The 13,859-nt window shown below is 35.0% G+C and overlaps 4 protein-coding genes across 6 annotated transcripts; 2 read left to right on the top strand and 2 right to left on the bottom strand.

The window, feature by feature from the left end:
- Positions 1-2,505: 2,505 nt before the first annotated feature.
- Positions 2,506-6,650, top strand: LOC107194782 (focadhesin). Its single transcript, XM_015584476.1, has 8 exons — positions 2,506-2,559; positions 2,637-2,705; positions 2,781-2,935; positions 3,021-3,218; positions 3,284-3,729; positions 3,801-5,976; positions 6,068-6,383; positions 6,504-6,650. The coding sequence occupies exons 1-8, from the start codon at positions 2,506-2,508 to the stop codon at positions 6,648-6,650; spliced, it is 3,561 nt and encodes a 1,186-aa protein (XP_015439962.1).
- LOC107194783 (uncharacterized protein C1orf43 homolog) lies at positions 6,648-7,984 on the bottom strand. The gene is made up of 4 exons (XM_015584477.1): positions 7,608-7,984; positions 7,387-7,543; positions 7,090-7,309; positions 6,648-7,014 (listed from the first exon to the last, which is right to left on the bottom strand). Exons 1-4 carry the CDS (start codon positions 7,764-7,766, stop codon positions 6,822-6,824), a joined length of 729 nt encoding a protein of 242 aa, XP_015439963.1. The 5' UTR covers positions 7,767-7,984; the 3' UTR covers positions 6,648-6,821.
- Positions 7,985-9,484: 1,500 nt separating this feature from the next.
- On the top strand, positions 9,485-11,984 carry LOC107194711 (deoxynucleoside kinase). Of its 3 annotated transcripts, none has more exons than XM_015584378.1 (4): positions 9,485-9,593; positions 11,057-11,184; positions 11,274-11,523; positions 11,619-11,984. In XM_015584378.1, exons 1-4 carry the CDS (start codon positions 9,569-9,571, stop codon positions 11,909-11,911), a joined length of 696 nt encoding a protein of 231 aa, XP_015439864.1. In that variant the 5' UTR covers positions 9,485-9,568; the 3' UTR covers positions 11,912-11,984. The 3 variants fall into 3 exon arrangements, with proteins under 3 accessions (XP_015439864.1, XP_015439862.1, XP_015439863.1); XM_015584376.1 differs by having other exon boundaries at positions 10,988-11,184; XM_015584377.1 differs by lacking the exon at positions 9,485-9,593 and adding an exon at positions 10,641-10,882 and having other exon boundaries at positions 10,988-11,184.
- A 15-nt stretch (positions 11,985-11,999) lies between these two features.
- LOC107194710 lies at positions 12,000-13,295 on the bottom strand. Its single transcript, XM_015584375.1, has 4 exons — positions 13,241-13,295; positions 12,781-13,155; positions 12,361-12,689; positions 12,000-12,279 (listed from the first exon to the last, which is right to left on the bottom strand). The coding sequence occupies exons 2-4, from the start codon at positions 13,082-13,084 to the stop codon at positions 12,139-12,141; spliced, it is 774 nt and encodes a 257-aa protein (XP_015439861.1). The 5' UTR covers positions 13,085-13,155; positions 13,241-13,295; the 3' UTR covers positions 12,000-12,138.
- Between the last annotated feature and the right edge of the window lie 564 nt (positions 13,296-13,859).

The following is a 13,859-nucleotide window of genomic DNA, read 5'->3' as shown; positions in this document are numbered from 1 at the left end:
AACTCGACATTTTTGTAGAGAAATTGTGTAAACACTTGGACGATGACACGATTCTTTGAGACGATTTGATTACCTATCGATGTATTATGTCGGTAATATATATATATATATATATAAATATATTTAAAAAAAATGGAAATAATTGAGATACTCGTCTCGTAGGACAGTATAGAGGGAAAAATCGGGATTCTAAATATGACGATGACGCGACATTAAGCGATTGTACATTTGAATACGCTAGAACGCTATTTGTTTACTAAAAATAACGGTAGTTAGCGGTACCGCGAATAATGTAGGAGAGAATGATGCTGAACGTGTACGAATGGGAGTGAGAATGAGAATGAAAGAGAGAAAGAGAGAGAGAGTAAAGGAGCGAAAGGGTGACAGAAAGAGTGAGGGGGATGAACGGCCAGACAAAACGAAGAATAAGACTAATTAATGAGAAAAGGAAAAAACCTATTAGGTATATGCTAATGCCGTCACGGATACAAGCGCATAGTATCCTGGATGGCTACCTAACGTTAGTTCAGTAACAATTATTACCCTTGTATCTTTTATTACGATTATTCATTAATAATTATCGGTTGCATTATTTTATTATTGTATCGATGAGAGACGAAAGCGTTTGTGCGACGAACGATTGGTAAACAAAAAAAAAAAAAGAAAAAAGAAAAGTAACGCGTTGCCAAGAATACGAAAATAGTTTTATCGTCCCGTGCATAGTGCCGCGAATGCCAAATAAAACAAAAAAGAGCAAGGCGTGTTTTTTTGTTCTTCTTAATTCGAATAAAAAAAAAAAAAAAAAAATACCGACGATTCATTTAGCAGAATAACAGTGAAACGAGGTGTAAACATTTGTCGCGTCTCAGTTTTAATGAGGCGTTCGAAGGAGAAATGGGGGCAGGCTTTAAAGTAAAATGCTGGTGCTGTGCTGTGATTTTTATAAAAAAAAAAAAAAAGAAACAAACAAACAAAACGCTAAAGAGAGAAAGAAGACGAATGCGATCGTGACAAATTTTTTGTGAAAACATGCAGATAGCCTAAGTACCTGGACCTGCCCTACGCTCTCCGCAAACGTAAATTCTCGTAGAATGGGGTAAAACAGAGAAAATTGAAAAAAAAAAAAGAAGGGAAATGAAAAACGAAGTTGTACGGATTGTATAGGCTGTAAAGTGTATTTGCTTTTAAACAAAATTTACTATAGATCGTTAATCGCTAATTACGCGAGGTAAAGGAGATGTCTCCAATCGTCGATTTACCAGAACGTTTAATCCATTTCGCATACTTCCAACACCGAATTCGTACTAACAGTGAAATCATCTGGAAAACAGACTGTTTGACCGAGCAGCCCATCGCATACCCGTAAAATTCGTTCTTTCTCTCAGGTGATCGACAATTTAGTATGTAACTTCGTCTTCGAAGGAAAAACTTGTTGCTCCACGGTATATCATTCTTCTTCGATATTATTATAATACATCCCACACACCTTTGATACGATCCATGTCCCTCGTGTCCTGATCTCACCCTAAAAATTCGGCCCGTGCAAACCGTAACGCGAAACAATGGATGTAATTTAGCAATTGGAGACAACTTCCAACTAAGGATATACTTTAGCGAGTACTGTGTATTTGCCACGATGTTGCATAATCCATTGCGAAAAATCCTCGGAACGAATAAAGAAAGCAAACGACAACGTGAAGACGGACTGAAATGTATCGTAACGTATCGTAATGTAATAAACAAGGACCCGTATTCTCGTCTCCTTTTTTTTTTTTTTTTTTCTAGAACGATAAAAATAGCGAGTCGTTGCGCTTTATATATTATACACTTCGAATATATGAATATACGAGTAACATTACGTACAGAAAACAAGTACAGAAATGCAGGCATCTTGTCGTTAAATTGTAAGATATTGTGTTCAAGCTCCAGAATGTATTCTGATCCCCTTCCTCAGACTACTATATATTAAATATATTGTGCACTATGCTCCAACTTGTCCATACGAATAAATACATTGAAAAATCTCACTCTTTGCGGTATCATCGATTGGAGCCATTGTTCTACGGCGCGATTCTTTTTTCCTTTAGAAATCCTGTTTTTCTTTATCATGCGAAAACATTTCATCAACGTACCGTTTGATCTACTTGGAATGCTTTTTCTCTCTCGACAGAATAACTGTAAATACTTAACGCGTAAGTATATAGAGCAATACAAATATAATTAATTTTGAAAGTAGTGTTGCGCATGAATCGTAAGTTAGTCGTGTAACACGATTCGACACACGACTCGTAGCCTATGAGTCATAGGTGCACCCACGTGTTTCGATTGATTGTGTATAGTGCGAGAACTGCAACTGTAGGTTATGCGTTATAACCTGAATGCATGATTTTGAATTAACATCTGTCTTGCACTGAGCACCGTCTGAATTATTTTCCGCATTTCGTTTAAGAAAATACGTAGGATTCGATCGGAAAAGAACTACCTGATGCAGATTCTTCGCGTAAAATGGACGAAATAGAGTACAAATTAAAATCCGCAAATCCTGTTTTGATATCACATGTGAGTTATTTGCATCTTTTACACCGAATATTTTGTTCTTGTTTTAATGCTTCGTATACAATATTTTTTTCTTTCAGGCAATATCGAAACTCTTCGATTCGATCAAGAAAAAGAGAAACGATGGTGCCAATGTTAATATTTCGCAAGTAAACCTTCGATTTTATGTTAGCGTATAAACAACATTTCATTAGATATTCTTCTGATTTTATTGTTTGTAACAGATAGCTGAATTTAAACTGCTGTCCGCAAAGCGAGACAGTGCAGACCTTGTACTCAGCGCATCCGCTTGTCAAGCTCTGATCGCGCTAGTCGAAAATGGATTGTGGGATGTCGGCGAAGCACTGACCTCCTTTGTATCCAGCATCTCTTCTATGAAGTAAGTGTATACATATGTCATTTTAGTGCACATCGTTCCTTAAATTTTTCATTAAGCTTCATAACAAGCACACCTTACGTTTTAGAAATTTTGTAGTATCTGCTACCGCTATTGGTCGCTTGTTAACTTTGATTTTAAAAAACAATAATGAAAACAATGCCATGTATCCATTTACACTACATGCACCGCAACATCCTTTTATAATGATTTTAAATCAAGATAAATACAGTTGGCAAACTGTATTAAACCAAATGATGTACATTATGAATCATCAGAATCCAGGGTGTGTAGAAAAGTGTATGTTTCTAGGATATGTTTGTGCATATACTAAATATCCCAGTATTTCAGAATCAAGAAAAACAGCATAGAAATGTTACGTCCTGTTTTTCTATATATTTTATGTAATCCTTCAAATACATTCGACTGCTGTATGCAGCCTGTTTGGAAATTATTAATTAAATCGGACCATGGCATATATTTACAGACGGAAGTCTTACTTTGGTTGCATACCGCTGACGCCCGTTCCTGTGTAAATACAAACTATCGAATTTTAGAATTCACGGAGAAAGCATTACTAGAGAAAAATAAAGGGTATTGTACAGCATTCGCACCAATAATAGCATCTGTGTCTTTGCAACTGTTAAAACATGGATCGGATCCAAGACCAAACTTCGACATATTATCTGTGATTATAGATCAGTGCGATGTAAATATAGGAAATCTTATGTTAGTATTATTGGCAGAAATAATAACTTTATGCCCAACTAGTTACTTGTGTAGCATTCTGCAAACATGTGAGTAGTCGAAATTTAAACGAAACTTGATGCTTTTTTTGTACTATAAGTTTTGTCAAATTATGTTACAGGTACGACAATAACAAAGAAAATGGTATGCAACGATATATTTCTGAGCACTTTGATGGCATCAATCTTAAAGTGGCTGGCATACCCGTCCATGTTATGTTCGGATGCTTTGGATATAGCAACAAATTTAATAAGAAATATGTTCGTTCGAGTGAAGCGTACGGCTTACGATGACACGGTGTTCACGAGTAAAACTTTCAAAACTTTCAGTTACTTCGATCCTTACGTTCAGTTCCACGTGGAGATCGTGCGTAGTCTGAATGTCTGCAACTCAAATGATATTTTACTCTGGTTGAAGGGTATGTCGCAAGTACCAATCGATTTGAAGCACAAATGTAAACTGTTATTGTCCGGACTATTTTTACAAACAACACATCCAGAAGCAGCTAAGTTAAGCTGCAGCATACTTGTGGATGTTTGCAGAGAAATCAAAAGTTTCGAATCACATTTGCTGTCTCTATTATTATGTAAATTGGCCAAGAGTAAAAGCACCACAGAATTAAGGTACTTGCTGCCTGTTGTACCAGAGTTAGTAACTATGAGAGAAAACGTTCCGATTGTTACCCACACTTTGGACTCGCTACTGCAGGGTGATAGCCAATTAAAATATTGTGCCATCGAGCTGTATCTGAAAACATTGAAAGCACAACCAAGGTGTTGCCGGTTTGTGTTGGCTGCAATAATTGATCTAACGAAAACCGATCCTTCTTGGTATTCGAACGCAATCTGTACAAGAGCTATGAAGTATATTTGTGAAAATCATCCTGAACATGGAGAAACATTGGTACCATTGCTGTCACAAATATTAAATCGTTCAACAGACATAAATGGTGGAACCGCAAGCGCACTCGCTATTAAAAGTATTTCTGCGCTTTGTAAAGCTTCTGTAATAGATATTTCTTCAACCTGGAGAGTATTAGCCCCAAAAATGGAGAAAGAGAAACGTGCCGTTGTCTTAGAGAGTCTTTGCGAATTGTTCGGTGATATTATTTCGTATCCGTCGTCTCTGGCTATCGAAGAGCATGATCAACTGATTACTGGTATAGTTTCGAATTTGTGGAAATACGCGATGTGTAACGATACCAGAGTAATCGAATCTGCGCTTAAATCACTGTGTTGTTATCGTCTAGAGCATATGTCTCTGGAAACATTACCTGCAGACTTTCGATCGCATCTTATAACACAAAAAACGGGTCCCGTAACGTCAACGGATGTTCCAACAAAACCGGAAGATGTATTTCAATACATCCCCTCCACTTGTTGGATAGAAATGCTTCAGAAAATAAATAAAACAGCGTTGTCCGTTGCTGGAGATCTGTTAATTTCATTCGTGAACGAAGAAGTGTCTAATTTTCGATCAGGAATTTATATTTGGCCTCACGGGGAGCCTGAGAATTTTAAATATTTGCCGAAACAAAGCGTAATAAGAGGTGTCGGTGAATATTTGAGACGATCTAACAAAGCTGAATCTAATAATCATCGTATTATTACGGAATGCCTGAGAATTTTTGCTCAAAGATACCCAAAACCGTTGCCAAATGTTAATTGGAATATCCTCAAAGATACTGCCGTTCTATCACCCGAAGCTAAAAAATATGCTTTTTCCATCGCTTGTTACAATGCGCAGGTATCTTTGTCTGCCAGATCTATTATAGAAGATTATTTGTCCACGTATAAATCAGAAACTAACCCCGATGTCCACCTAAACAACGAGTGCTTCATGCTGTATTCGAATCTTGAAGATTTGTGTCAAGTCGTCGAACCGAATAACATTAAACCGTTCTTAAAAACCACATTGAAATATGTACTACAGAAAATGAATTTCAATAACGAGCATTTTATAAACTTATTCGGTTCTATTATGTCTGCATATGCTCGAACTTTAAGAAGCCAAGACATGAGCGACAAGAATTTCACCCTCCTATCCATCTTACTGGAGAAACTTTTCTATAGAGTAGATTTAACTTGCGAACGTTTCAAGCCTTATATTACAGCAGTTCTGGAGTTGTCGACAAAGCACTTGGAGAAAGTTACATCTCCTAGAACATGGTTGGAAATAACAATTAATGAATTAAAAAATGCCATCGTGATTAGAGCTGAATTCATTATAAAGAAATGCCCTGAATCTCCTTTAACGTGGTTGAACGAACTCATCGACGAAACAGCATCCATACCTAGGTAAATGTAAAGTACTGTTGCGTGTTATAATTTGACACAATTCTCTTGAATACCACTATACATAAAAACTCATTTTAATATTTTTCCAAAGCGTACAGGTGTATCTTCTCGAAACTATTCAAAGAATACACAGGGAAATGCAATTTGTGAAGTCCATCACAAATTGGATAGTAGATTTTATGACACAGATTCAAGGATTATTGCTCGAATCGTCGCAGGACAATAGTAACAAAGTACAATTTTACTGCAGCGTTTTATTCGTGTCTATCATCAGTGTGTCTGGCATCGATTGCACATTAATGAAACAAGATTCATTGGCCACATCTACGAACGTCCGAGTCGAGTTGTTTCCTCATGCTATCTCGATCCTTTCTGATAGGCAAGATTGGAAGCATGTGATTCCTCAGGTATGCTGCAATTACATATGTCTCTGTGCATCGGTTAATGCTTTAAAACTAGTGAATTCTTTTCTCTAGGAAGAATGTTGTGAAAGCTGACAAACATTTCGTTTCTCTTACATGTTCTAGATCATGGAATGGTTAAACAACATGAGAACAAGTACTATTCCTAGTATGTACAAGCTCATATTTCATCGTTCATTAATTTCTGTAAGACATAATTCATATTATAAGGAGGTATGGTCGAAATATTTATCGATTAAGACTGAAGTGTAAATATAAATTATATATATTACAAGGAAACAATTTTTACAATAAATGTGTTTATACAAATTGCAGATTTAACATAAGAAATTAAAACAAGAAAACATGAAGTCATACTATGAAACATATCTAATACTGTAGAACACCTTTTTGCTTGCACACCTTGTGCCAGTTTTCATAATGCTAAACAGATGTTTCACTATTATCTAGAGTCATAACTGTCAATGTGTTGGGTCTTGATCCACTTAATGTATGGTCTTCTGGCATTTTCATTCGAGGCTCTAATATATTTCGTTTTGTCTCAACACTTTTCTTTATAGGTGTACGACTTGGACTAGATTTTCTACTACTTGGATAAGATTTTAGTAGACGGGCTCTAAAAAAACAAAACAGTTGAATTTAAACATATATGCGATTACATTATAATAAGCACTCTATTAAAAGCACTTACGCATCCATTAATTTAAGAAACAATCGCGTGTATTCTTGGTACTCTTCATCTCCAAATTCTGTCGGATCATGCCTAGCATGTTCGTACAAATCGCAAAATTGATGAATTAACCGTTGCCCGCTTTCATTTAGCGGAGTGGCTAATGTAGAAAGAAAATAAGCTCTTAAATTTTCAGACGGATGTCTCTTGAGACAACTATCATATTTTGTAATTTCCGCTTCTACAAGAACAAAATATTAACCATCGATTTAAGGTTTAATTTTTAATTTGTTACAATAAACGTGTAGGTATAATTACCCAATACTTTGACGTCGTCTACTGCTTTTAGTCTATAGTAATGTGGCGAAACTTGCGCGTGAGGTGTCACGATGAATCGTGGATCGCTAATAAGTTGTGGTTCGTATTGGATTCTAGGTATTACTTCAATTCGCCTTTCAATTTCCTTCTTTAGTGACTAAAAAATTGAACGAAGTCTTCATTTGTAACAGGAATACTATGAACAACGTAACTATTCGTACCTTTTTGGCATCGTGTCCAATAGGAATATGAGGGCCACGACGTGATCGCAAGGCAAATCTCATAATCTGACGTTTTGCAAAAATAAACAATAATAATATTGTTAACACGCCAGCCGCAATAAATATTACTATTGTCACACCGGAAAGTTCTTCAGTCATGTTTACATTATAGTGCACCGGCAGTTAATCTATGCATCCCACTCAGGCAATTTGACTCACTTGACTTGAGTTACCAAGTAAAATAAGAGCTCTCTTTTTTCGTGATGTCCAGTGGTATGTGATGAAAACCAAAAGAAAATCGTACTAATCGCGATAACATATCTTTTCCCATGATGTTAAACTATTTGTTAAAGCCTACAGAATCGATGTTCTGCATACAAAATTGCCAGCTTTGACATCTTCAATACGTGTTTTTTAAAAACATTGACAATTCGATGCGTGATTCCTCTGTATACTGAATTATCAATCTCTACGAAACAACGTATCTAACACGAACGAAATATATAATGCTCCATTCGTGCTAATAATACCCAAAATTCGTGATTTATACAGGGTCTCTGGCGCCTCCACCGGGGGTTCTATGACCCCTGTTACCAAACTACTACCACCGACTAGGTATAGAATAGACCTATCATCCAATGCTTTTTTCTGTCCCACGTTCATAGGGCTACGTAGCCCTGTTACCATTTTAGTGTCAATATCCGACGTTACCGATAAAGCATGAATTCTGAGTATTATTAGCACCAATGAAGTGTTATATATTCCATTCATATTAGTGATTCGATCACGTTCGTTCTCAATTACGGTAATTTTTCACAGTGATTCGTGATTTCTCGTGATCGTTTCTGATTGGTGGAGAAACCTAACAGTTCTTTACACGCGACACATAATCTGTATATTTTATGTTTTATATTAATCCCTGACTTTTTATACTATCGGTATTTCAGAACATGAGACACGAAGTCCCATAAGGTGATAGGTCTATCCTATACCTAGTCGGTGCTACTACACAGGTCTATACTCACCATTCGATACGAGTATTTTTGTTCGATACCTACTTGGTATCGCAACCGCAGGTATCGATACCAACAGTACTCGGTATCGAAACAAAAGCACATAAAGCTCAATGTTTATCGGTAACATTGAGCGTGACACAAGAATAGTAGTGGGGTGCTAGCGCCCCAGAAAATCAAGCTACAAACATGCATTGGATGTTACTGAAGTCTATTCTTATTGCTCCAAATAAGATGCTATTCGGAATGAGCTCTTTGTTGATATAAGCGCCTACGCGATTTTCAGTAATTCATTTGGGGAAATTACGTTTCTAGTGTTGCGTATTCGCAACTGGTAATATTTAGAATCAAGCGCCATCTGTTCAGAATTTTAGGAATAAGTACATGTAACTACACTGTCATCTGTAGGCGCAGATTCAAATTAGGCGCGGCAAATATGAATTGTACAACAGCGTAACTGAGGCAATGAATCAGGGTATTAGATAACTAATTATTGATTAAATGTCAAAATGATAACATTGATGACTAGAAATTACTCGTATTTGATATTTACTTTTCTAAATAGTAGAAAAGCACAAATAACTTTAATGTATTGTTAATTCAAGTTTATTGTTCATTTTATAATTTTGTTAACAAGTTCAAATACAAGTTCCTGAGTTTTATTTCATTTATCGAGTATTTATTGAAGTTAACTCGAGAAGAGCGTATCAGCGCTCCACGGGGACCCGAACCCTGCCTAAATTCGCAATTACAAAATCTTTATTAAACGGCCACGCAACACTAGTATTACATTATTGGTGATTGTTATCAAGCCCAATAAGTACATCTATAATGTAAGTACTTCATGACTATTAAATGGTGTAAACGAGGTGGTGAGAGTGTGTCGAGAATAGAAAAACATTCAAATTTGTTTACATTCCTATAATTTAAACGTTGCGTGATAATAAAATGTCGACATTCATGACTTTTCTTGGTAAGTTTGTATTTGTTAAATAATAAATCATTCTGATAGAAGATCACAATTCAACATTAGAAATGCCGGGTATATATTTCATCTCATTGCGTATTGCGTTATGTACCGTAAAACAGGATAATTCTCTTTCTAAAAGATTGTAGATTGTATACAACCCTAAGCATAATGTTTACTCACGAATGGTAGCATGCAGTATTATTCATTTTAGTTAAAGATAATTCTACACATGTTATTCGTTTCAGTTAAGAATGGAATAAGTTACAGTAATAATGACGACCGTTTCAGCACGCGATTAGACCTCTCATTGGTCCGTTCGTGATGGCAGGACCGTAACTGTTTACAAGAACCCCAAACATCCATCAAACTTATCTTTTTCATTCTTCTAAACAAAATACTGCATTAACCTCTTCAGACCTAGTACATATTACAATGAACGGTGTTTTTAACGTTTATTTTGAAGTTTGGATTTTGTCCCAAATAAAAGAATTCCATAAAAAAATTTTTCCTGAAAAAAGTCAGGTTTGAAGAGGTTAAATTCTTGTGCTTTAGGATGACAAAACATTTCACTAAATTTTTTTTATTAATTAATAGTACAATAATCAAGTGGAGTTTGTAGAAGGCCGATTTTGTGTGAGACTGAATAAATTCTCTTAGTCAAGCAATACACTTACTCTCGTGAAACGGTCTGGTAAAAGTAACGTATTTTGTGACTTGCTCAATCCTTAGCTCAAACAGATAATATTTTGCCTACATTGCCCTCTGCATTTGTTATTTATACTATATTCGTAACGTTTGGTATTAATTAAAATTCGTTAATGCAGAGCTACTTAAAAAGTTACTAGTTACTACTGTTCATCCATGATAAAATAAAATTCTTTAGCGTGAATAGACAGGGATCGTCACGTGATCACCACATCTCAACATTTTCCCGCGCGAATTATCGTACTTGCTTAGAAGTGCTTACAAGAAACCTTTTTGTGTAAGCATTCAGTTCTGTGCTTCCAAGTAAAATGCCGCGGTAAATCTCAATAACATCAAATTACTCCGTGTTTCGCAGAATTTCTTTTTTTTAGTGTAGTTATTACTTATTAAGTCTGAAATGAGTAAGTCTGCTTATTTTGAAAACTAAATACTTGTGGTGCCACGAGATATACTTGAAAATTTTACATGGCTTGTGGTGGAGTAGGTTAACGTGTGTGAACAGTATTTAAAGTGTTAGTTCTTATTTTAAATTAAAACGCAATTATTTCTTTGAAAAGTTTGATACTTTTCTTTATTGCTTGTTGACGGTAAGCAATTCAATACGAATTTCAAAGCGATTAAGAATATTTACATACTTTAGAGAATAGATTTCTATTGATACTACTTTTTCATTATTTATTATGTTCATGAAGGAAAATCTGTGGTCACAGTATTAACAAAAATGGCTACTCCATGTACATTATTCAAACGGCCTTTTACAGTATGCCTAGAGGGAAATATAGGAAGTGGTAAAACAACATTTTTGAGTCATTTTAAGAAATTCAAGAATGTAACGGTACTGCAAGAACCTGTAGAGCTTTGGCGAAATAAAGCTGGAACTAACTTACTAGTAAAACTTTATAAATTTAAATGTAGTAGCATTACATTGTATTAGTGTGCAAACAAATGGGATAACAAATATGTTTTGTCCATGTTTAGGAATTGATGTACACTGACCCTACCCGATATGCTTTTTTATTTCAATCCTATGTACAGCTAACAATGCTTAAATTACACACACATGAAACTTCATTCCCATATAAAATCATGGAAAGATCAGTGTATAGTGCAAGATGTTTTATTGAAAGTATGAAACGTTCAAAAACATTGAAAGACATAGAGACTGTCATCTTAGAAGATTGGTACGATTGGTGTATAACAAATTGTCATATAGAAACAGATTTAATAGGTAACGTATCAGTTTCGTACATAATTATATTTTTATTATTCAATACGGGAATGTTAATTACTTATATTAAATATTTGTGTTTATTTTAAAAACAGTATACTTAAGGACATCCCCGGAGATTGTATACCAGAGGATGAAAGAAAGAGCAAGAATGGAAGAAAATTCTGTGTCATTAGAATATTTGAAACAAATTCATGACATTCATGAAGAATGGCTTTATCATCAAACGTTATTTACTGTACCAGCACCAGTTTTAGTGTTGGATGGAAACAAGAGTCTAAAGGAGATGTTAACTGAATTTGAACATTGTAAAAATCAGATTTTTAGTACAAGAATAGAAGATAATAATCTAGGTGCTACGTTATCTTCGGCGCGTATAAGAAGATAATCACACGCATATAATTCTTGGTATTCATTTTTTTATATTCAGTGATATTAAAATATTATATTTTTCGACGAAAACAATGTTCTTGAGTAAGGCAAAAGCCATTTTTTTCCGTCCAGGGGGGGAGGGAGGGGGCAAGTGCCCTCTCTGGCTACACCCATGATGGCTTGATCAGTAAACAAAAAAATGACGATATCATAACGTATCAAACTTGGAATATATGAAATGTATCAAGTAGAATCTTTTCGAGAAGAGACTAATCGTTTTGCACAATCGTATTCTTGAGAGGCCCATAATAGGTTTGTTAAGTTACCAATTTCCGCATCTTTCGTGTTAGCCTGTTTCCAGTCTAAGAGTATCTGATATATTACCTGGAAATTAAAACATTCATTAGCAAATATTCTTATAAGAAGAAAAACAATTGTATATTTGTAAATAACAATTTAATGTACTTCGCTTATTCCTCTGAATTTATAATTTTCTTCGAATTGTTCGATTTGACCATCTGAATATAATAGCCTTCTGGCAATGTCTTTCCAGCCGTGTCCAATGTGGGTCTTAATAATGAATATATCCTCCAATGTGATTTCATCGGTACACGTGCTTAAGCGTTCGACATCCGCGGGCATTTGTTGTGTACTCGATTTCGGCCAGGAACCCTGCGACGACGTCGTATTTTTCGTAGGAAATTGATTAACATTGCAAATGTAACTAGTTCTTGAGCCGATGTTCACTCCATTCGAATTAATTATATTGTAATTCACAATGCGTGCTCCTTGCGCTAAGAACAGGAATACAACTTCAAATATTGGTCACTTAATTACGAATGATCGAATTAGACTGTATAGCTTTAACAACTGCAGTATACTTACTGTTGTACTTGCACTGTTTTGATTTTGTTTTTGTTTTAACATTAGGTTTGTTACGTTGCTTTTCATCACTGGTAGGAAACTTAATTTCGTCAAAGTCTTGTTTTGTCTCCGAAGGTCGAGTATTCGTAGGTGCAGAACCAGTGATCAAAGATTTGTCGCCTTCCGATTTCGTCTTTGCTTTGCCGCTTCCTTCAACGGTGTTTAAATTATGAGTATATCCTTTGATTTCTACTCGAGGTGGTCCAGGTATTGCATCCGTCGTTAACATATGAAATCTTCGAGATAAGCCCGTAAGTATCGGCATTTTCCTCAAAGATACTTATCAGTATGAAAAACTGTTTCCTATTTTACAAATATATTTGTTTTTTCTTCTTTCTAATGGAACAACAATAATATTTATATCAGCATAGAAATCAAATGTACACCATATCATGACTCCAATCTTCGGAAATTTATTTACACATGTATTAAGCACCAAACAATTGACCGCACCCTTTTTGGTCAATCCGCATTCATATTTGATACTTATCTTGGAGATATGTGGCAATTGTGTTAACAAGTTTCTTTAATTTCTACTTCAACTAATGTTCGTTTGGAATAATAGATATGATACGCGTCAAATCGACAATATCTGTAATACAACAATTTATATAAAAAAATAGTTGCGTTACCATCATCTGTTTTATCGTCTACCGAATGGATATTGAAATAAACAAAAACAGAAACAATTTTTATGAAATTATGTACAAAATGTATCATTAAGCGAGTAGAACACAGAGTGGATAAAATTATGTTTTTTTCTTTAATGTTAGATGCTTCTGATTATACAATTTAAAATAACTTGAATTTCATTCCGTAACTTTGTAAAACGTAAAAATGTAACAGGTTTGATTTCGTTTGATTAATGACACCATCAATGGCATTGTCAAAATGCCCGGATTGTATGTATATATTAATGTATTTGAGTAAACATAATAAAATATATTACTGCGTCTTATACATACGGTTTGTATTTCCCATATGTATTCGGCATATCGATATGTATATAAAGTTTTTAAATTCAAAACACTACAATTCAT

This window comes from Dufourea novaeangliae, unplaced genomic scaffold (assembly GCF_001272555.1).
Source record: "Dufourea novaeangliae isolate 0120121106 unplaced genomic scaffold, ASM127255v1 scaffold8, whole genome shotgun sequence".
In the NCBI taxonomy this organism is placed as follows: Eukaryota; Metazoa; Arthropoda; class Insecta; order Hymenoptera; family Halictidae; genus Dufourea; species Dufourea novaeangliae.
The sequence above is the reverse complement of the archived record's forward strand: the minus strand, read 5'-3'. Positions and strand labels throughout refer to the sequence as shown.